We start from the raw sequence: 22,843 nt of genomic DNA, 5'->3' as shown, positions 1-22,843 counted from the left end.
GCCCAATGTGAGTACCCAGAGGGGTATTTCCGTAAATAGATATAGCTTCCACGTGTTTTTAAATTTGGGCGTTTAGGACTTGTACCTAAGGCTAAAAGGGTTTAAATCATTTAATAAACGACCTTATCTCCAATTCTGTTTGTATTAGTGTACAAAATCCATGGCTATGCTGACTCAGAAAGGACTGAAGCTGTGTTCATGGTCGTTCTCTTAGCCATGGCCTCCAAAGTTTCGGCCGCCACATTCCCATTTTCTCCGTCTTCCTCATCTTCTCTCGCTTCATCTTCCTTGCCCACGATACACTCCAGAAACCCTAAAATTCGTCTCTCCTTGTGTAATTTCCCACTGGGTCTCCGCCTTTTTTCTCCATGGAGCGGTTTAAAGCATCTGGGTATTTCAACCAGAGGAAAGTTCATCGGTATGAATGTTCTTTGTATTATTGATTCGATTTTTTCTCATATTTGTATGAATTAAGTGTTTGTTGACTTTTTTCTTCATTTTTTATGTTCTTTGAAATGGATTTGTCGCAGAGAGGAGGAAGAGAATTCCGAAGGGGAAAGCAGTTTTTGCATCTTTGTTTGGGGTTGGAGCTCCTGAGGCATTGGTTATTGGGGTTGTGGCTCTGTTAGTGTTTGGTCCCAAGGGTCTTGCTGAGGTGAGTGGTTTGGATCATTTAGATGACAGAAAATTTGAAGATATTTGGCATCCTTAAATGTGTTTCTCTTGTTTATATATTATAGCTTGTGATAAAATTATGTACACAAATTATGTTTCATCTTGTTTAAGGTATATTCTGTTTGGTTTTGAAGTTGTTGCTGTTGCTCAAAGTTGAACCCTAAACATAAAACCCGACTTACCTTAATACTCCAGTCTTTATTGTCATGAGCCACTGCGACATGAACCACTGTGTGATTAGTTGGTAGGTTTTATGGTTGTTGACGTCAAGGAAGTTAGCTTCTAATGTTATTGATAGGCCTCCGATTGTTAATGTACTTTCAAAAAAGCATGTGAGGGGAAGGGGTGGATGAGCTTGTTTGGTTTTGTTTGGCTCGGACTAGATGTTGTTTCTCGATGGAGGAGGAGGTGCTTCAGAGTTCTCCTTAACAGCTCAAGCCCACCGCTAGTAGATATTGTCCTCTTTGGGCTTTCCCTTCAAGGGCTTCCTCTCAACGTTTTAAGACACGCTTATAATGAATATTTCGTTCCCCTCTTCAACCGATGTGGGATCTCACAATCCACCCCCTTGGAGGCCCAACGTCCTGCTAGTATACCGCCCAATGACTGGCTCTGATACCATTTGTAACAGCCCAAGCCCACTGCTAGTAGATATCGTTCTCTTCAGGGTTTCCTTTCAAGGGCTTCCCCTCAAGGTTTTAAAATACGTATGACTGGGAGAGGTTTCCATACTCTAATAAGAAATGCTTCGTTCCCCTCTCCAACCGAAATCCTGCACCCATTACTGGCAATACTTGATATGATTTTAAACATCTTGGTTAGGGGAGTGCAGTGTCTGTTCATTTCTTCCCCCGAGGGACTTCTCCAGGTGGAACTACATAATGAAAAAGTGATGGCATAGGCTGCCTCATAGGTGTCCCTTGTGCTGAACTTTGTTTTTAAAAAACCTCAATATTAGTGGTTATCTGTGAGTATTCACCAAAATGAGAGAAGAACGCTGGGTTGGCTTTGGAGATCTCAAAAGACCCAGAAGGTCAATAAGTAGCTTGTTTATGTTTCCACAAGTTTGTAAAAAAGTAAGAATGACTTCAAGTTTTGAGACTGAAACAATATGAAATTAGAAGATTGAATGTTAATGTTATTCAGTAATTTGTTGTTATAAATCGAGATGGGCAATCTTTGTGAGATCCCACATCAATTGGAGAGGGAAACGAATAATTTTTTATAAGTATGTGAAAACCTCTCCCTAGTAGACGTGTTTTAAAAACCGTGAGGCTGACAGCGATACATAACGGGCCAAAGCAGGCAATATATGCTAGCGGTGGGTTTGGGCTATTACAAATGATATCAGAGCCAGACACCGAGCTGTGTGCCAGTAAGGACGCCGGGCTTTCAAGGGGTGTTGATTGTGAGACCGCACATCAGTTGGAGTGGGGAACGAAACATTCCTTATAAGGGTGTGGAAACCTCTCCCTAGTAGACGCGTTTTAAAAATCGTGAAACTGACGGCAATGTGTAACGGGCTAAAGCGGACAATATCTGCAGTGGTGGGCTCGAGTTGTTACAAATGGTATCAGAGCTAGACACCAAGTTGTGTGCCAGCGAGGACGCTGGGCTCCCAAGGGGAGTAGATTATAAGATCCTACATCGGTTGGAGTAGGGAACGAAGCATTCCTTATAAGGGTGTGGAAACCTCTCCATAGTACGCATTTAAAAATCGTGAGGCTGATGGCGATACGTAACGGACCAATGTCAACTTCACCCACCCCAATGTCACCCCAATGTCAACTTAGGGAGATTGAGCTTTTTCCACTTGGAGGCTGCTCCTTGTGGAAAGAATGTAGTTTGACTTAGCTTATTTTTATGCAGGTTGCTCGGAATCTGGGGAAGACCTTACGTGCATTTCAACCCACCATAAGAGAGCTTCAGGTTACATTTCGGTTTTTCGAGATTTTCCAGCATGACTTCTTGGAGACCTTATGAACGTAGTTTATTGCTCTTCATTGATCTATGTAGGATGTTTCTAGAGAATTCAAGACCACGCTTGAGCGAGAAATTGGTCTCGATGAAATTTCGAGTTCGGTTAACAGCCCATACAATTCTAGCAGATCCAATACCTTCTCAAATCCACCTTCTGTTTCTAAAGCAGAAGATCCTGCTGCAGTAGCTGAACCCAGTGAGTGATTTGGTTATTTATCATCCATGTGCTTGTTTGTTAACAGTACTCATATCGTAACGAAAGGTTTCGAAGTTACATAGAAAGTCCTGCAGTTATATTCAACAGGAAGTGTCATAGATTATGGAACAGCCCCGCTGTTGGGCATCGTGTCTATGAACTGATATCGATTATGATATGATAATGAAAGCTTGTTTTCAAATGTAGAAATAGCTGATGAATCTCCATCAGCAAGCAAAGCATATAGCTCTGAAGAGTACCTAAAGCTTACAGAAGAGCAGCTGAAAGTCCAAGCCAATCTTGCAGCAGAAAGCGAGAGTGGATCCCAAGAACAGCCTCAAGGTTGCTAAATTCAAATCACTACATTTTCCTCCCTCTCTATCTCTCTGACATATACGAACTTGTAATAGGAACTGTCGAAGAACCGGCCACGATAGCGCCTGGACCTCAAAATCTTGGAACAGGTAAAGCTGATGAATCTGCTGCCTCAGCTCTAAGACCTCAAAGTCCCGGAACCGAGACGTGAAGTTATTAGAATCGATTTTAGATCGACGAGAATTTGTAATTTCATCGATGTACTGGATTGACGTAGAAAATCTATTAGAATGATTTTGTCAATGCCTTGAAACTTAATCAGTTTCTAGACATTGGATATAATGATTTTGTTGGATTAGTAATGAGAATTCCCTCATGATATCACACATATGTCATAGCTGCTGCTGCCACTCTTGAATTGCATTCAAAAGAGCACAATTTGGCACAAGATTACAGTGTTCAAGTTTAAGATTTGTCATGGGAGAAGTGTCATGCCCACTTTTGAACCATCCTTTTATTGCATCAGCTTCGTATGTGAATCCATCTGCAGCAATGAGTGGATCTTTCATCATTTCCTGTAAAAACCAATCAAAAGTTAGGCATATTTCCTTCCTTTTGCTCTTTTTGGCATGACGACAGGCATCGTTTGAATCGAATGAAGCATAACTTAGCACGAGTCTTACCTGAAAAATAGGACACGTGAAATGGGCAGGCACTCGAGAGTGTTGCTTCGAACTTGAAAACGATGCTGAGGCAATGGATCTCATAGGCTCCAAAACACTCCATACTTCCGAGACGAGGTCAGGCCGATCCGACTTTTCCTTCGCACAGCATCTCAAAGCCACAAGAGCCAATTGTTCTGCTAGATCATGAGGCCAATCTCCAGCTGATGAGTCCAAAACGGCGCCAATCTTATCATTCTCTAAAGCATATTGTACATCTTTTACAATTCCCGAAGCTGCTCTGCCAGTTAACATACGCAGAAAAGTAACACCAAGAGAGTAAACGTCTGATTCTGGAGTGAACCTTCCAATCTCAAGACATTCTCGTGGGATCAAGCGAGAGATGCCCAAGCCACCTAGTTTGGCAACAAAATTGGCATCAAGTAGGATTTTGCTTGGTTTTATGTCTCCATGGACAATGCAAGGCTCGTTGTAATGGAGAAATATAAGAGCTGAGCAGATATCAGCAGCAACCCGAATCCGTATCTGCCATGGAAGCGGGCGATATCGACCTTTGCACGATAGGTGCTCTTCCAAGCTGCCATTTTTCAAATTCTCATAGACTATCAACCTAGATTCTGGACATGCCCCAATAATTGTAACCAGGTTTGGATGCCTTACCCTACTCAAAACTTCAATCTGTTCCCCACCAATACAAAATCCAAAAAAGTACATTATCGAACGCTTCAAGTTTTTGAAAATTAAGCTTATAAATAAGATTTACCTCGTATTGGAACGTCGATTGTGAATGAGAACCGTATGAAGGCAACATTTTTAGAGCAACGTCCACGTGGCGAAGGTGGCCTTTATAAACACTACCATGTCTTCCCTCACCAATCTTCCAGGAAGGGTCAAAGTTTCTGGTGGCCTCAATTATCTCCATGAATGAGAATGTAGGCATTTCTAGGCTGTGAAAGCATGTAGGTTCCATTTTAAGCATGTTCTTCAGCAGTCTAAGCTTGTTCTTTGCTTCTTCATGTTCTATCTGCAACTTATCTCGTTTTTCCCTGAAGCTTACCAAGAGGCCAACAGCATCAAACATTTTCTTCTCCAACTCCTTCACTTCACAACGGTACTCTGAAGCTTTTCTTTCAAGAAATAATTTCTGCTCTTCGACGTCGTATAGTTCTTTCGAGAGCTTGTCACGCTTTTTGTTCATCTGTTCTGCTAGTTTTTTACCTGTCTCTAAAATTTCTTCCATCTTTTTTCTTTTTTTTACCTCCTCCCCACATGAGCTTTCTAATGAATTAACCTGTAAGATGATATAAAAAATCCTTTATAAAAACCACTGTAACGGCCCATGCCTACCGCTAACAGATATTGTCTGCTTTGGCCTGTTACGTATCGCCGTCAGCCTCACCGTTTTTAAAACGCATCTATTAAGGAGAGGTTTCCACACCCTTATAAAGGGTGCTTCATTCCCCTCTCCAACTAATGTGGGATCTCAAAATCTACCCTCCTTGGGGGCCTAGCATCCTCGTTGGCACACTGCCCGGTGTCTAGCTCTGATACCATTTGTAACAGCCTAAACACACTGCTAGCAGATATTGTCCGTTTTAGCCCGTTACGTATCGCCGTCAACTTCATGGTTTTAAAACGCGTCTATTAAGGAGAGGTTTCCACACCCTTGTAAAGGTTGCTTCGTTGCCCTCTCCAACTAATGTGGGATCTCACAATCAACCTTCCTTGGGGGCCCAAAGTCATCGCTGGCACATTGCCTCGTGTCTGGCTTTGATACCATTTGTTAGCCCAAACACACCGCTAGCAGATATTGTCCGCTTTGGCCCGTTACGTATCGCCATCGGTCTCACGGTTTTTAAAATGCGTCTATTAAGGAAAAGTTTCCACACCCTTATAAAGGATGCTTTGTTCCCCTCTCCAACTAATGTGGGATCTTACAATCCACCCTCCTTGGGAACCCAGTGTCCTCGCTGGTACACTACCCGGTGTCTACCTCTGATACCATTTGTAACAACCAAAACACGCTGCTAGCAGATATTATCCGTCTTAGCCTGTTACGTATCGCCGTCAACTTCATGGTTTTAAAATGTGTCTATTAGGGAGAGGTTCCCACACCCTTATAAATGATGCTTCATTCCCCTCTCCAACTAACGTGGGATCTCGCAGTTACATTGGTAGAAAGTAGGCATAAAACAAAGAAACTTATATGTGGAAGTAGTGTTTATAAGCTTATTTTTGAAAAACCAAATGATCATCAAACGGGGCCGAAGCTTTCTAATCCACGTGCCCATGTAGGTTGAAACTACTAAATCTTGCATATGATACAAACAACTTCTATCAACCTTAACTACCCTACTATCAGTCAAGACCTATAAAAGCTACTGTTTCTTTCAAAAAAAATTAATACTACTTCAGGCAACAATCAGAAAATACCTTGAAATTAGTTGAGGGGATATCTTTGCTCACCTCATTCCTTAACAACAGTCTTGTTCTTGAAGTACCAATGGCTTCATTATTGGAATGTTTTGGATCCACCAGACCTTGAGATCTATCAGATGCATACTCCTTTTGTTGAGCATCTACGAAGTCCTGCAACAACGTGATTATGCTATCTCCTTTGTCGGAAACCAATAGAGCACATGAAGAAATACTCAACAAACCAGTCTCAGATGGTTAGATTGGTCCAGTCCTATTTCCGAAGTTTGCAGCAGTGATGGATTGAATCTTCCCATTCCGCCCTCCCTGTTTTAATAGGAATCTTTTTAGGTAACGATAAACGAATAATACATGCAGTCAATTGAAGAAAGAAAAATAATATTTATGTAACCGCCCAAGCCCACGGCTAGTAGATATTGTTCTCTTTGGGCTTTTCCTTCTGGGTTTTCCCTCAAGCAAGGTCTTATGTTAGGGAAAAGTTTCCACACCCTTATAAAGAATGATTCGTTCTCCTCTCCAACCAATGTGGGATCTCACAATCCACCCCCTTACGAGCCCAACGTCCTCATTGACACACCGCTCGGTGCATGGCTTTGATACCATTTGTAACAGTCCAAGCCCACCGTTAGCGGATATTGTCTTCTCTAGGCTTTTCCTTTCGGACTTCCCCTTTGTCTTTTCTAGGCTTTCCCTTCTAGGCTTCCCCTCAAGGTTTCAAAATGCGTCTGTTAAGGATAGGTTTCCACACCCTTATAAAGAATGCTTTGTTCCCCTTGAGGACCTAGTGTTATCGCTGGTGCCTGGCTCTGATACCATTTGTAACAACTCAATCCCACCGCTAGCAGATATTGTCTTCTCTAGACTTTCCCTTTCGGGCTTCCCCTCAAGGTTTTAAAATGTGTCTATTAGGGAGAGGTTTCCACACCCTTAAAAAGTCCCCTCTCCAACCAACATAGGATCTCACAATCCATCCCCCTTGAGGGTCCAGTGTCCTCGCTGACACACCGCCCAGTGCTTGGCTCTGATACCATTTGTAACAGCCCAAGCCCATCACTAGAAAATATTGTCTTCTCTAGGCTTTCCCTTCCGGGTTTCCCCTTAAGGTTTTAAAATGTGTCTGTTAGGGAAAGTACCTTTATAAAAAATGCTTCGTTCCCCTCTTCAACCAATATGGGATCTCACAATCCACCCCCTTAAGAGCCTAGCATCCTCACTGGCACACCACCCAGTGTCTAGCTCTGATACCATTTGTAACAGTCCAAGCCCACAGCTAACAGATAGTGTTTCTCTAGACTTTCCCTTCTGGGCTTCTCCTCATGGTTTCAAAACGCGTCTGTTAGGGAGAGGTTTCCACACTCTTATAAAGAATGTTTCGTTCCACTCTCCAACCAACGTGGGATCTCACAAGTTTGACATTTAATAAACATGGAAGACATCGAAGTGTCACGACAGATATAAAATTAAGTATAAAGAGCATCCTCCATCCTTGAAATCAAAACCAATTCAAATTCTAAAACATCAAACTACCTTGAGAATATAAGGCGCCCTCTGCAGACAAGCCAAATGTGGCAGCATATGGGTGCTTGTTGGCATACATAGAAAGCTTTCTTGGACGTCCTAACAATGTAATTAGGCAATGTAACTGAAGTGTATTCTATGCAATGTAATAACAGTAAATGATGCATACTTGAGATTGTATCTTTCTGCGTCTAAACCCATGACTAGCCATTTAATACTGCACTGAGAAATAATTTCAACAATCCCTTTCTCAACGCTGTTCGTCTCGGTCCATACTTTTCGCGCTTGTACCTACAAATTAAGTCAATTCATTGATTTGAGTAACACCCAATAAAACGCTTTTCATTGATCAGTATGGGGATTGAAATGGTACCCCCAGTTTGGCAAGAATGAAAACATATTGATTAAGAAGTTCTAAAGGCTTTTGCCTTTCAGGTTCATCAAATGCCTTTGTTACATGTTCTTTTGGTGTATTGGAAGACGGCTCTTCATTTTCTGCATGTAAGGATAACATTTTATGAGACCATATATGATATACATAAGCTAAGCTGTGCTATAAAACTCATCATACTAACTTCCAGACAGATAACGTTATAAAGAAACAAAGAGGTCGCGAATCGACCGTAGAAGTTTTCGATTACTCGAAACAAATAGAAAACGAAGCAGAACATGATCAAAGTGAAGTAACATAAATGAAATTGCAAAGAATCAGAACTCACTCCGAGGAACAACAAGATGGGCAGGCTGATGAACGTGAAGCACACAAAATTTCTTCCCAGCGAAGTTCTGCACAGCCCAAATCAGAGTGGTTTCGGAGTCGTGGACATCCGTTCCCACCGCAACAAATATAGTGTGTTCGACGTCGAATTGCAGCGGCTGTCCAATCTCGTCGGCAGCGGCCATGAGGAGGAAGCTATGAATTAGCAGCACCACCACTAAAGATGAGTGAAGAGAAGATTTCAACCCATAGGGAAGGCGGAGACAGAACCGATCAGGAAGTAGCTAGAGACGACTTTCCAAAGTCGCACCTAATCAACGGCTTGCTTCCCTTGGAATACCGACGCGACATAGATTCTTTTGTAGCTCAACAACATCCCACTTTAGTTTGACGTGGATTCCTTAAGTAGGAGGATTTCTTGTCCACAGATAAATGAGATTTAATGTTTTTTTAGTAAAAAAAAATTATATATGTTTTAATAATTAGTTTGATAAAAGAAAAGACTTGATGTCTAATCGCTGATTTGTATTCTTATACTCACATTATCAGTCCTCAAATAATTGTCGAATAATTTGAAAGGATAATTAATAGAAAAAAAAATCATTAGAGTCCAGCTTTCTTATATCATGCGGTTCTCTCAAAGATGTCCAAGCGGTTCTCTCTTCCATTGGTAGGCGGGAAGATAGAGGTTTTTATGTTAGCATCAAATCTCTCCAACTATCTCCAACTAAGCTTTGCTATGAACTCGTCTTCTTTACTTTCCAGTCTCACAGTCTCGTTCGTTGCCTTCGAGACACATAGTTTGAAAGATGGATGACCATAGTTTGAAAGATGGATGATCAGCTAAGAAGATTGGGACCTATTTTGAGCACAAGGAAATCGGTCCAGAATCCAGCAATAGTGGAGAATCTTTGAAATTACTACCATTTTTGTGGAACCAAATAAAGGGTTAACAGAGGCTATTAAAAAAAAAAAGGCTGCATTCCTTGTAAGAAGCTAATGGCAATTATATCAAAAGAGATACAAATGGCCGCAAGTTTCCTTCCAAAAAGAAGACTTACAAGTTCTAATACATGCCATCATAACTCATCTAAAATAAGGATTAAGAATCCATTGAAGATTTTGGATAACAAACATAACAATCTAAAACCATGTTTCTTCAAAATTAACCACACGCGTTTCATTTCTTCTTCTCACCGCCTCCACCAGCTCTGTTTCAAGAAGGAAGATCAAAGAAACAAGTTAAATTACGAGGAAGCAATTCAATCATAGTTAGAGAAATTGAAAGACTTGTATAAGTACCTCATCTTGCGGAGAACGCTGGACATCTCCTCTCTCTTCTTCTTAGCTCTCTTGTGAGTTCCCAACTTTCTCTTGGCCACTTTTAGTGCTCTCTTGTCCTTTCCAACTTTAAGAAGCTCAGTGATTCTCTTCTCATATGGTGCAAAACCAGCAACTTCCCGGATCAAACTCCTCACAAAGAGAACTCTCTTGCTGCTTTTCTATGGTATCAATCAAATTCATGTCAAAATTAATCATTAATGTCAATTACTTCTAGCTATCAACAGCTAAAATAACATGGCAGCAAAAACATTCCAAAACAAACAAGCTTAAATTTGTATGATATGAAAACAGAGTAATTATATGCATATGGCTCAAAAGCCTCACAATGAGAATTCTTGTACTATTTATAAACATTAACGATCTAATTGGGCACAAACAAACATTAAGCATTACCGTCAATAAGAACTTTTGAAGGGTAACAGTCGGAAAATCATTTCAGGAAACTAATAACGGACCAAAACTAGAAGGTTCACTTCATGCTTCCAATTCACAAGCAATCAAATGTATGATCAAGACCTATCCCCTTGCATTTGAGCTAAGTAAATAACATGAATTCATTATACATAAGATTACAAATATCTCATTAAATCAACACTCCCAAGTTTCATTTTGTCGAAGGCAATCCCTGGTTGTAGACATCACTAAAATCCCCAAAAAGATCATAGACGCACAGAATCAACTACATAAAATTATAAAAACGGAATAGTTTGAAGAGAATATAAGATAACGCAATGTACACCCTAGATTGAGTTGGTGCATAATTAACTCACTCCTTTACGATCAGAGGGGCGCGGGGCCAACTCTTTCTTTGTAACAATGTGCCCTTTGTTAAGTCCCACGAAGAGACCAGTATTCGGCTGCTTCGGAGCCATTGCCTGTTAAAAAAAAAAAAAAAAAAAAAAAAAGAAATACATTCACAAATAAAGTTGACACTCTTGGACGAAATCAATATCGTAGAATCAAAATCTAGAGCAAACAACGTATCTGAGAAATATTCTGTTCAATTATCGTATAAGAGAGAGAGAAAAAAAGGGTTGGTACCTTCTCGGACGGACTAAAACCAAGTGATCGGAGGCAAGCGAAGCTGAAGAACTAGGGTTTCAGAAGCTTTCCTTTATAAGGAGATATTGACGAGTGCCGGGTATCCAAAGGATCTTTTGGGCTTTCTACCTTAATATTATCTTGGTATATTGGGCTTTCTCCAGTAAATCTTATTGGGCTTTCTCCAGTAAATCTTATTGGGCTTTCTCCAGCAAATGTTATTGGGCCTTCTTCATTGGGCTTTATCCAATAAATATTATTGGGCTTTCTGCAGTAAATGTTATTGGGCTTTCTCTAGACATTATTATTGGGCTTTCTCCAGTTTGATTTAGTTCAATTCATTAAAAATGTTTAAAAAAAAAAACGAGGAAAGCGAATTAAATCAGCAAAAGAAAATGAACAAAATGGAACCGATTATCCTGTTTTAGATTGTGGCTGTGGGTAGAAATGGATTGAAGTTTCCATTATAGAAAGTAGGTTAGCAAAATTTTGAAAGTTGAACGCCAACTTTATTTGAGAATTACAGTACATCATCATCACTCACCTGCTCCATCGCTTGTTTCTTAACCGTACGATGTTCTGAACTTTTGGGAAATTTTCTCTACTCCTTCCCTACAATCTCCCACAACTCGCTTAGCTCCCTCCTTCAGGGCCAACCCCATCTCTGCACTGCTCTGTTGCAGTTCAGTTGCCGATCTACTTGCCCTTGCGATGCCCACATTCTTTACATCTTCAGCCTTCTCACCAGCATTCCGGACCCATTGTCTCAAGTTTGATATCAGCAGAGCTATCTTCTGGATGATCATCTCAATTATGTCTTTGGATTTCCCTCTTACTTCTCTACCCATTCCTTTAAGCTTGTCCATTAAGTTCTCGGCCCTACCAACCGTTTCCTCCACTGCAAACTGTTTGCTGGAATCGAGCCAAGTATCTCCAGCAGATTCCTGTTCCCGGAGATCGCTGTCGACGACTACTTTGATGCCCCGCTTTTCCCAGCGATCTCTTGCCTCCTCTAGTGCTTTTGCTTGTTCTCTTGCTCTTTTTGCTTCTTCCTCCGCCCAAGATCTGCGTCAAAGTTAAATTGAAGGCATTTTTAAATTCCACGAGAACGCAGATATTGTCTTTTTTGGGTTTCCCCTCAATGTTTTAAAACGCGTATGCTAGGAGGAGGTTTCCACACTCTTATAAAGAATGTTTTGTTCCACTCTCCAACTAATGTGGGATCTCACAATCCACCCCTTTCGGAGCCCAACATCCTCACTGGCACACCACCTAGTGTCTACCTCCCTTCCGGGCTCAGCCTCCTTGTTGACATATCGTCAAGTGTCTGGCTCTGATACCGATTGTAACGGTCCAACTGATGTGGGCCGTTACGTGTCTTATCTAGGCGAGCTAGCTCAAGTTAGCCTTTTTTCTTATTTCTTATTATTTAACTATTCCATTATAAACACAGCTAAATTCAATGAAATATTTCATGTTCAGTGTCAGCCTCATACAAGAAAAGAGTTGCAAAACCATACCTGGCCATGGACAACGCCTTTCTCTCAACCTCAAGCTCATATTGCAAGCGGGAAATCTCCTGATTTTCAATTTCAGCTTCTTTCCTGAGTTTGTTGATTCTTTCCTTTTCATAAGATACCTCTACTTTATTACTCATCAGGCCTTGCAACTGCTCCTCCAACTCATTTCTTAACCTCGAAAGAACCTCCATTTCCGATTCGATAGCAGCACGTTCCCTCATCAAGGCGATATTATCTCTCTCTCTTTCAGATCTTAATCTTTCCAATTCTTGCTTTGCCTCTTCTGCCATTTTCTCCACAGCGTCAGCCTTTTCCCTTTCGATGGAAAGTTCCTTCTCGAAGCTGGCGTTAATATCTTTCTCAACTTGAGCTACCAAAGCACTGTGTGCAGCCACAGCGTTCTCCGCCATTGACTCGGCTTCAATCCTTGCAAGCTCCTCGCTTACGATATCAGAAGCCTCCCCAGTTGCAAGAGCAATGGCAGCTTGTGCTTTTGTTACAGGCTTATCCGGCTGGAATAGCCTTGTGTATCCTTTAAGAAGCAAAGTTAATTTTAAAATTGGAAAGGAATTTTGAAAGGGAAAAAAAAAAAACACGAATTGCTATTATATGTACGCACCAAATGCAAGAGCGATTATTCCATGTTCTCCGACAGAAAGATCGGCAACTAGCGCAGGACAAGCATCTGGATGGATCTTATCGGTATCGATAAATCCAGAAACTTGGTGGAGCGTCTGCATTTTAGTCGAGCCAAAGTTCGGTAAAGATGATAATTTGTAAACACAAAATTCTAAATGTGGAAAACAAAAGGTCAAGTTTCAAATAATTTGACCTTCCTATCTGCCTCAGGTAGCTGTCTTTTTTCTAGGGCCATCTTCCAACTCACAAGATCTTGACGTGATAGCGGGCTGCAGTTTTGGACAATAAATGGCAGAGGCAAGTTAGTTCATCTTACGGTTGATGAGAAACAACCGCAACTCAAAGAAGACCAGTCAATGCAATTAAATATTTTAAAAGGTTCCAAGATTAGTAAGTAATTGTAACAGCCCAAGCCCACCGCGCTAACAGATATTGTACGCTTTGGCCCATTACATATCGCCGTCAGCTTCACGATTTTAAAACGTCTACTGGGGAGAGGTTTCCACACCCTTACAAGGAATGTTTCGTTCCCCTCTCCAACCGAGGTGGAATCTCACAATTCATCCCCCTTAGGGACCTAGCGTCCTCACTGGCACACCACCCGATGTCTGGCTCTAATACCATTTGTAACAGCTCAAATTCACCACTAGCAGATATTGTCCGCTTTGGCCCATTACATAACGCCGTCAGCCTGACGGTTTTAGAAAACGTCTACTAGGGAGAGGTTTTCGCACCCTTATAATAAATGCTTTGTTCCCCTCTCCAACTGATGTAGGATTTCACAATCCACCCCCCACATCGCCCCGTGTCTAGCTCTGATACCATCTGTAACAGCCCGAGCTCACCGCTTAACAGATATTGATCACATTGGCCCGTTACGTATCGCCGTCAGCCTCACGATTTTAAAACGCGTCTATTAGGGAGAGGTTTCCATATTCTTATAATAAATGCTTTGTTCCCCTCTCCAACCAATTGGAGTCTCACAAGAATAAAAGGATTTGATCCATCCTTTCAAATGTCAAATTACATCAGGTGATTTGATATATCTAATCAATAACCGGAAAGATTTATAATGTTGATGGAAATCAAAAGAATAATGCAAACCAAAACGAACAAAAGAAAATAACCTTTCGGGAGAGAAATAAAAAGGACCCTCGTCGTCGTCCAATGAAGAAAGAATATCATGTCTCGAAAGCTTGCTCGAAATCAGTCCAGCTTCTGCCAAACCTGAAACATATAGATGAATTAGAAGGTAGAACAGAAAAGCTCATATCCCAAAACTCCAATATCCTACTGACCTTGAATAGATGCAAAATCAGGGTCTTCAGGAGTAATATCATCAAAAGCAAGCTCGGTAACATTCTCTATATACATTGCTGGGTATACTTTAGATGCAGTGTTCCTATGATTATAACAATTCATCGGACCATCAGATTCCTAAAGTCTAAATCCTTCAGTCAACTAAATCTGCAATCATAATTACCTTGAAAGCGCACAGCTTGCAGACACTAGCCAACGAGCATATTCCCGACGAGTACATAGACCACTCGGCTCAACTTCAGACTCGATCACCTGAAGAATTTACAATATTTAGGGCAGTAGGCAGAGTAGGATATGCTAAGATCAATCCAACAAAATGAACATTCCGATGCATGTGCCATTTGGAACGGCATCACGAAGTACCTTTAAAACTTGCAGTGCTGCCAAGGCCTGCCCCTGAACCTGATCCACAACTGCAGGCACTAGAACCTTGCCAGGAAGTGTCTTAACAGCTGCAGAAACCAGAGGAGCAGGAACACCTGCAGAAGAAAATAAATTCCCTTGTAGTTCCGGTTCGGCAGCAGAACTATTCATGGTTGTTTCATGATTTAGTTCTTCTTGATCATCTGCCAGTGGATAAGCTGTGACAGAGACAAACGCAGCTTTGGATAATCCTCTTCCTATTTGTTGTTCTATGGTCGATGCAGTTTCCTCAGATAAGAGCTGTTTGGTTTTGCCAGGGTTCAGAACTCCTTCCAATGATTCGGTCACGGTCTCTTTGTCAACTAATCCCAATTCATGCAATGAAGAATCGTCGATTTCATTTACAGGAGGATCAGCTGTCTCATCCTGGTAGCCAGAATTATAATTTGATGAACTATCATCATAGACTGGTAACTTTTCAGAGCTGAAATCATACTTCGTTTCAGGCGAGTTATCCGGTTCATCATTCATTTCAGGTTCAGAAGTTAACACTTCTGTACCAGAATTTACATCTTTAAAACCAGAATCAACGTCCGAATCGATCTCAGATCTTCCATAAGCGACCGACGTAACAGCTAACGAGGAATCAGATTGGATATCCTCTTGCAAGAAAGCAACATTATTGACATTATCATTATTAGATGAAGATTCAACATCATTTCCTGATAACTCCTCGACATCAGCAACGGCACCAATTCGATTTTTGTTGAGAGTTGCATCATTTTCTGTATATGAAGAAAATTCCTCATGATTATCATCATCTGCATTGACACTGTTATCTTCTTTTTGATCTTCACTAAGCTTATCATTTCCAGAATCAGAGTCCAACAATAATTCTTGGGGCGTACTTAAGGCCACCATTTGTGCCTTTTGTTCTACGTATATGCAAATTTGTTCATCAATCAGATAAGAACAGCTCAAAAAGAAACAAAAAAGAAAAGCATTCTTGAAGAAAACAACTCACTGGAACAATTCTGCTTGTTTATCGACCATGCTGCAAAGGTGATTCCAGAGACAAGGATGAATCCAGTAATTCCAATCCCCACCAACCCTGAAAGAAACTACTTCAAAACCATTAATCAAAATTTCAAAACGAAAATGTTTAAATTGTTGGCCCTAAACACCAAAACAACAAAAGGACCACATTAACATCAAGAAATTGCAGCCCAATAATTAAAATTTGGGGGGAAAACCAAGATAATTAGTACCTGCCAACCAATTCTTTGTCCGCAAGTTCAAATCCTCCTCGCCGGAATCCGATTCCGACCACCCGGAGAATCCATCAGCCTTGGAATCCGATCCAGCAAAACAAATTCCATTCCGACGCAGTCCATTTGTTCGCGCGATTTTCGCGCTATTATGAACAATAGGGCGGCAAATCACCTGGAGGCGAGGATCCAACTTCCGCACTGTGGCGCGAACAGGAAGGAAAGGGAATTTGGGGGAATTCTTGCAATTGAGAGCGAGACGAAGCTGGAGAGAGTTGGGCGAACATGTGGAAGGAGTGGAAGCCATGAAAAAGCCTACTCCAAACGGAGATTGAGTAATTTACTGTAAATTGAGGAAGATTGGATTGAGGAAGAAAATTCAAGCTTGAATTTGTAAAAAAAGAAGGAATTGAATGAGAAAAAGGTGTAGGGATTTTGGTGGATAAAAGGGCGGAAGAAAAGGGGGTCTTTTTTACTTCTCTCTCTATCCGAACCAAGAAGATGTTTGTTTGTTTATTTGATTTCCCGTCTTGTCTGTCGTCACTTCGATGTTTCAATAAGGTAACTCCAACAACACAATTTGACTTTTTTTAAAAAATATGAAAAATAACTTAATATCTCTTTTAAATGTTAAAAATTGTTTTTAAAATATGGTAATACTTTTTTAAAAACTTTCAAAAATAAAAAAATAAAAGAAGCTTTTATACTCATAATTTTAAAAAAAAAAAAAAAAAATAGAAATAATATAATAAACTAAGTATTTTTTTTATTATTATTATTAATTTAGCTAAAGATATATATAATTTTGTTTAAATTAGTTAAAGGTGGATTTCTTTTTTCATTCATTTAATTCTATATTTAAGTGTGAAATTCGAATATGTTGGATAAAATATTAATTTTCTTTAAAAACAATACACAAATACGAAGCAAAGATAAAAATTTATTAATATAAAACACGTAGCTAAATGGAAATAATAATGATAATAATAATAAGACTGCAAATATTTCTATGGCTAAATTATTATAAGTACGTTTGTGCTTAAAATAAAATGTAAGAAGTGATATATAATCTATTTTCTTTTCACCACTCGGTTTGGGCATTTAAATAGAATTTTAGTAAGGCGTGCAATTTTCATACAAATGACAAATGTTTCCAAAGGATGATAGCATTTGATACAGCAAATCACTTTACAATTCTCTTCATCATCAAACTACTTCTACTTGGCGCGCTTTATCATTGTGGTTCGGCGAGGGACCTTCCCATAACTCCAAAAAATCCTTCCTCATCCAAGATATGGCTATAACAGGTCCTAATGTAGAAGGTACCTGCACAACATAGGGAATCCATAACAACAATAATTCAGAGAGTTACCTCGAACGTGGCTGCCTCGAAATAATCATAGAATTTGAATTTCAAAATTTCTATATATCTTAATAACTACTAGATACCAAAACGAAATACTTTCACAGTCTGTTTCCTATATTCAATAGGACAAAACTATCGGCGACATATGGCAAGCCTCTTAAAATAATTCCTCAATAACTTAGAGATGTAAAAAAGATCCACGACTCTGAAACTCCGAATCCAAAATGAAAAAGGAAAAATATCAGCCATAATATATTGTTGAGAATATAATGTAGTTAGTTAGGTGGAGATACAAATTTTCGACCTATAAGAAAGGTTACTACATTAACTCTTGTGAAAATATGCATACATGAATGGACGTAGAAAAGATGAAATGGCTTACCAGATACAATAGAGCAGGTTGAGGTGAGTGAGTCAAGACGCCGGCAGCTAGAGCAGTCACCAGCCCAATGGCATACCCAGGTAGGGCATACCAAATATACTTGTGGCCGCCCCTTGTGTGGATATCTAAGAGATTGACTGTATCCCTACTTTTCCGATGGTCGAAACAAAGAACTAGAGCTAGAAACATGGCAGGAATTGCCTACAATATGAAACAACGAACATTACAGAAACACCTTAGAGAAGCAGCGAATCGATCGACGCAGTGTAGGAAGGATACGATTATGTAACAAAATGGAGTGAAATTCACAACAAAACCTTCTACAACATTCTATGAAGTTGCCAAGTCATGTTTAAACTGCCAATTGTAACCACAAAACAGTTTTTACCTCAAGTTTTTTAAATAAACCAAAAAGACCTTTGCACCTCCTACATTCATCAAATCAAAACCCATATGCTATTATTTCACCCTATAACATACGAGAGAACTTAGAAATGCACGATGCTTTATATTTTGAGAGAGTTATTTAATTCTCGAAGGATAACCCACGAATTCTTCTACTTTTAATTGCCCTAGGTTCTCCCTTCACAAGATCAATTACCATGTTGAATCCTCAAGCATAAAAGTTCACCTGAGATGGATAACATTCAATCAAGTACCAAAAATTTTATTGAACACCAGCAATAGTTACCATCACAATCAACATAAGAAACAGCAAATAATTGATAACAATTTCCCCACAGAAATAATCCGGATGTGACAAGGTTTCTCTGATGTTAATTTCCACCAGATTTTAGAAACAGACACCACAATAATTGATTTCACTACGCGTATATTGACATGAAATACAAATGCAAATATTAAGTAAATAGTTCAATGTAACTATATGACATTTAAAAAAAAAAAAAAAAAGCTTGACACCCTAGCTTAGTGCTCAGGGCTCACCGTAGGCTGGTGATTTATGAGCAAAAAGATTGAGACAACACATTAATATCTTCATCTCTTGCTCCTATGCTGCTTAATTTAAAAACCAGGTTTTCCCCTCCTCAACATTCCAAACAGCCCTTCCCTGGGCATTTTAGGATGATTTCCTATTGTTTCTTATTGTAAGTTACATGCTGCTTTTGTCATTATAGTTTAAGTACTCCTTAGTATGCGTCAAGGCTTTCATCCCTCTGTAGGCTCATTGTCTCGATGAGATTAGATATTCCTGCTAAATATTTACGCACACATACACACAAAAATGGGATTCTATAACATGAAACCCTAGTTTTGGGATATTTCATCAACTCAGGATGAAAAGTATTGTATTTTCATGTTATAGGTAGAAAATCTTATAGAAATAGATCCCTAAATATCCATATGCAGTCAGAAATGTTTGCAGAGTCTGAGCCCTGGGAAGTAAACGATTTACATATGATAGAGCATAATGTTGAGCTGCAGGGTTCTCTAACCTTGGTTAACATTGCAATTGACTTTTAACGGGCAGATTTCTAATTTCTTTGCAATGAAAGATGAACAACCAATTATATATGAAAAACTGAAGAAACAGAAAATTGACAACTGATGCTGGAGAAAGTTATTGAAGAGAGATAGTGCAAGGAAAATAGAATTGCATACCATATCACCTAGACCAAGCATCATGAAATCAGTGGCATGTTTTCCTGGAATGACTCCACCAAGTAAGTTCCTGGGAAAGACTATCTTGACGGGTAACTCGAGCTTCTTAGTTATCAATTGCAAACCAGGAAGACTCAGACTATTAGCAACTGTGTGAACAGGATTTGATGCTTGCTGAGTTGCTACAGATACCATTACATTTGCCCCGAAGAATCTCTCAGAGAAGAAGACCCAGAATATATCATATACAAAGAGACAAACGAGGAGCATTGCACATACTTTAACATTAGGGAGACGTACATGGCTGACAAATGCAACACATATTGAAATTCCTAACAAATTGTTCAAAATCCAATGCCCAGAAACAAGCCAAGCTGCGACTAAACCAGAACATACCAACAATAATAACCCTTGAATTCGTGTAAATGACTTGGAACAACACCTCGATACATAAGGATCAGCCAATCCAAACTGGGACTTTAAGTAGGCCATGTAGGGAGCTAAACAGAAGAAGAGGGATGAAACAGAAGCAACAGTTGTGAATGCAGTAAGAAGTTGAGACATGGAAGAAAACAGGTAGAACATCAAAAGCAAACTGCAAGAACTCATAACTGGGATCATTAACGCTTGGGATCTGTCTAAGGTAATGGATGCTTCTGAAAAGTCATGGTTTCTCTCCATTTCCTTTCCATAATTTAGGGCCCGGAAAGCAGATCCAAATGTAACAGCCACTGCAGTCACAATAAGAGTGACAGGTGCAGGTTCCAGCAAATATAAAAGTTTCCACAAAGGCTCCATAATGAACTAATTGCGCTTCTTCAATTTCGTTGTCTATTTTAAAACTCCTAAAATTGTAAATTAGGCAACCAAAGTTGCATTCTTTCTCTGATGTATACTTGACCAGAGAAATTTGTGCAACCTGCAAGACCAAAAGCAGCAGTTAATTAACAAAACACGCACACACACAGCAAACAGAACCAAGAGAGTTATCTTCAGAACAAAAATCTGTTAAAACTTGACTCAAATATGAAGAACCATTCGGTCATCGCAGAAAGAGTACTTTCATACACGATTATGCAATAAATAAAGGTTATGAATGGTGAAGAATAAATAAAAAATGAGCCATAAAAAATTCAACCAAACAAATAAAAACACGTTTGAATGAAAATCTCCAACAATCACTGCAGTCGGTTTCCATCCAGCTTACAACTAAATCACTATAAAGATAGCAAAAGATGATCAACATTATGTGAATAAGCCCAAGAACCGAAAAACTTACAAACACAGCCTATTGTATATCAACTACCAACCGTCGTAAGGATTAAAATCGCAATTCCTCGAAACAATTTCTCGGTTTTCCTCAGATAAAGGGTCGACGGGGCCTTGAATTGCAAATCCCTTAATTTTTCCAATTGAAACACCAGTCAATTGACAACATTTATCCACAGACTATCATGTATCTAGGGCAAGAACACTAAAGCAATAAAATCCTACGCGTATTGAAGTAAAACAAGCGCGTACACAGATTCAGATACGTACACAATAAGCGATCAAAGTTCTTGAAAGACGAGACGATTGCAAAATTAGGGTTCCTCAAAATCAGATGATTAACAAAGAAGACTAACCTTGGACTTTGAAGGTCTTCAAACTCAAAGGGCTCTCCCTTTTAGCCACTCTGATCAGACAAATCTATTCACTCGAAGTGAAGAGCTGAATGCTAAGGAAATTTTAGTTCGCTGAATTACAAATTCGGCGTTCTTATGAACTCGAGAAGTGTATTTGCACATACAATATAAGAATAGAATAAGACTAAAACAAGAATTAAGAATATAATGATTATGTTATGTTATATATTTAGTTGGTGCCCTTTAAAGTTTGTACCACGTATTTTAACTTCACAAAATATTTAATAAATCACTAAAAACGTAAATTTTATTTTAGATTTAATAGATCGATTGATTTTTAAATTTTGATAATGATAAAAACTCTATCCTACACAAATTTAAATGTTTTTTTTTTTTAATTTAGAGTATTTTATACATCATTTTTTAAATTTATAATTTAATATTATATATAATACATTTTAAAATAAATTAAATTAATAATTAAAAAAATGTATTCCAACTTTTTACTCTCTCAAAAATATTTTTTAATTTTTAAAACACTTTATAAAAAAAAATAATAAATAAAAAATATACTATATTTAGAATGAATCTTTTTTTTTTTTTTGTCCTTTACATTCAAATATCTTTTAAACTTTTAATAATTATTAGTTTTTCAAAAGTACTCTTTTAATCTTTTAATCTTTAAAATTTTTATTTTTTTTATTAATATCCTTAAATTTATTTTAAATATATAAAATATCAATAAACTTTGGAAAGAAAATGCTTAAATATATAATTCAACGATTCACCATTTTTTCAGTCACTAAATTTTTTCCAATTTCTCGATCTTTTTTCTCGTCTTAAACATCATAGCTATAAATAAAACAAACAATTCTCTTATTTTTTTAGTATTTTAAACAATATAATAAATTTCAACACCCAAATAGCTAATTTATTTGAGTTGAAAATAACGAAGTTAATTATTTGAGTCTTGAAATATCTTACATTTATGTCCCAATGATTATTTAAAATTTCAATATTCCAATAAAAAAGATAATTAAGAGTAATTTTAGAGATTGAAAAGTGAAATAAGACGATATTAAAAAAAGCAAGGAGAAAATATGAAAAATATTAAAGAGTATTTTTTTTATTTTAAAAAAATATCTTAAAAGTTTAATTATATTTTAAAAAAATAAAAATATTAAAGTTTTCTATCTGAAAGCATTTTTTTGTGTTTGAAATATTATTTGATTTTTTTTTTTTTTTAAGTTTATAAATATTTTTTAGATAATACTTTTTTTTTATTAATTCAACCTTAAAAATACAAAAAAAAAAAAAAACAAGAGTTTATCAAAATGAAATAAATGTACAAATTTAATATTGGTGAGTTATACTTATAATTATAAATCATACGTAAATATGGTGAGTCAAATCAACTCAATAGCCTGTCCCTCACAATTCCTTCCATTATTTTCCAGTTTGACCAAAATTATTCAACGCTTTAAGTCAACAGTCCCTCTCTTTTATAATAATTAATTTTAATTTATTAAAGAAAAATTATTTTCTTTAAAAATAGCACAAGAGAAAATATTTTTAATCTGTAATTATTATTATTATTATTTGGAAAGATTGTTTAGGAGATTTTTAAGGTAAATGACGCACTAGAAAAGGCAAATTAATCAATAATGTTTGTCAAATATTGAAACAAATTACTAAAGTTAATCCTACATTTTTTAAACTTTTTAAATAAATCAATTTTCTTCCATACCATACAAAAAATATAAATTGATTTTTTTTATCAATTTTAATAATATAATTTTTTAATGTTTGTTTTAGTTTATTTATTTTATTTCAT

General features: G+C 38.1%; 5 protein-coding genes across 8 annotated transcripts; 1 reads left to right on the top strand and 4 right to left on the bottom strand.

Annotated features, from left to right (window-relative positions):
* The first annotated feature begins 124 nt into the window (after window positions 1-124).
* On the top strand, window positions 125-3,556 carry LOC111449771 (sec-independent protein translocase protein TATB, chloroplastic-like). The gene is made up of 6 exons (XM_023089808.1): window positions 125-418; window positions 531-655; window positions 2,545-2,604; window positions 2,692-2,851; window positions 3,059-3,193; window positions 3,262-3,556. Exons 1-6 carry the CDS (start codon window positions 199-201, stop codon window positions 3,375-3,377), a joined length of 816 nt encoding a protein of 271 aa, XP_022945576.1. The 5' UTR covers window positions 125-198; the 3' UTR covers window positions 3,378-3,556.
* On the bottom strand, window positions 3,461-8,890 carry LOC111449770 (U-box domain-containing protein 33-like). Of its 2 annotated transcripts, XM_023089807.1 has the most exons (10): window positions 8,768-8,890; window positions 8,523-8,730; window positions 8,177-8,298; window positions 7,973-8,094; window positions 7,813-7,902; window positions 6,510-6,591; window positions 6,316-6,438; window positions 4,613-5,140; window positions 3,850-4,527; window positions 3,461-3,741 (listed from the first exon to the last, which is right to left on the bottom strand). In XM_023089807.1, exons 2-10 carry the CDS (start codon window positions 8,704-8,706, stop codon window positions 3,559-3,561), a joined length of 2,112 nt encoding a protein of 703 aa, XP_022945575.1. In that variant the 5' UTR covers window positions 8,707-8,730; window positions 8,768-8,890; the 3' UTR covers window positions 3,461-3,558. The 2 variants fall into 2 exon arrangements, with proteins under 2 accessions (XP_022945575.1, XP_022945574.1); XM_023089806.1 differs by having other exon boundaries at window positions 8,523-8,890.
* Window positions 8,891-9,488: 598 nt separating this feature from the next.
* LOC111449976 (60S ribosomal protein L36-2-like) lies at window positions 9,489-11,021 on the bottom strand. The gene is made up of 4 exons (XM_023090090.1): window positions 10,907-11,021; window positions 10,636-10,740; window positions 9,824-10,023; window positions 9,489-9,732 (listed from the first exon to the last, which is right to left on the bottom strand). The coding sequence occupies exons 2-4, from the start codon at window positions 10,735-10,737 to the stop codon at window positions 9,702-9,704; spliced, it is 333 nt and encodes a 110-aa protein (XP_022945858.1). The 5' UTR covers window positions 10,738-10,740; window positions 10,907-11,021; the 3' UTR covers window positions 9,489-9,701.
* Window positions 11,022-11,302: 281 nt separating this feature from the next.
* LOC111449970 lies at window positions 11,303-16,512 on the bottom strand. 2 transcript variants are annotated; one of them, XM_023090082.1, is made up of 10 exons: window positions 16,017-16,512; window positions 15,773-15,859; window positions 14,749-15,683; window positions 14,549-14,637; window positions 14,364-14,467; window positions 14,193-14,292; window positions 13,259-13,334; window positions 13,046-13,160; window positions 12,427-12,958; window positions 11,303-11,971 (listed from the first exon to the last, which is right to left on the bottom strand). In XM_023090082.1, exons 1-10 carry the CDS (start codon window positions 16,321-16,323, stop codon window positions 11,470-11,472), a joined length of 2,847 nt encoding a protein of 948 aa, XP_022945850.1. In that variant the 5' UTR covers window positions 16,324-16,512; the 3' UTR covers window positions 11,303-11,469. The 2 variants fall into 2 exon arrangements, with proteins under 2 accessions (XP_022945850.1, XP_022945851.1); XM_023090083.1 differs by having other exon boundaries at window positions 15,773-15,869; window positions 16,017-16,108.
* A 536-nt stretch (window positions 16,513-17,048) lies between these two features.
* On the bottom strand, window positions 17,049-21,197 carry LOC111449975 (signal peptide peptidase-like 1). 2 transcript variants are annotated; one of them, XM_023090088.1, is made up of 4 exons: window positions 21,010-21,197; window positions 19,385-20,303; window positions 17,765-17,965; window positions 17,049-17,342 (listed from the first exon to the last, which is right to left on the bottom strand). In XM_023090088.1, the coding sequence occupies exons 2-4, from the start codon at window positions 20,180-20,182 to the stop codon at window positions 17,223-17,225; spliced, it is 1,119 nt and encodes a 372-aa protein (XP_022945856.1). In that variant the 5' UTR covers window positions 20,183-20,303; window positions 21,010-21,197; the 3' UTR covers window positions 17,049-17,222. The 2 variants fall into 2 exon arrangements, with proteins under 2 accessions (XP_022945856.1, XP_022945857.1); XM_023090089.1 differs by lacking the exon at window positions 21,010-21,197 and adding an exon at window positions 20,664-20,762.
* Between the last annotated feature and the right edge of the window lie 1,646 nt (window positions 21,198-22,843).

This window comes from Cucurbita moschata, unplaced genomic scaffold, assembly GCF_002738365.1.
Source record: "Cucurbita moschata cultivar Rifu unplaced genomic scaffold, Cmos_1.0 Cmo_Scf00011, whole genome shotgun sequence".
In the NCBI taxonomy this organism is placed as follows: Eukaryota; Viridiplantae; Streptophyta; class Magnoliopsida; order Cucurbitales; family Cucurbitaceae; genus Cucurbita; species Cucurbita moschata.
Note: the sequence above shows the minus strand (reverse complement) of the source record. Positions and strands in the feature narration are given on the sequence as shown.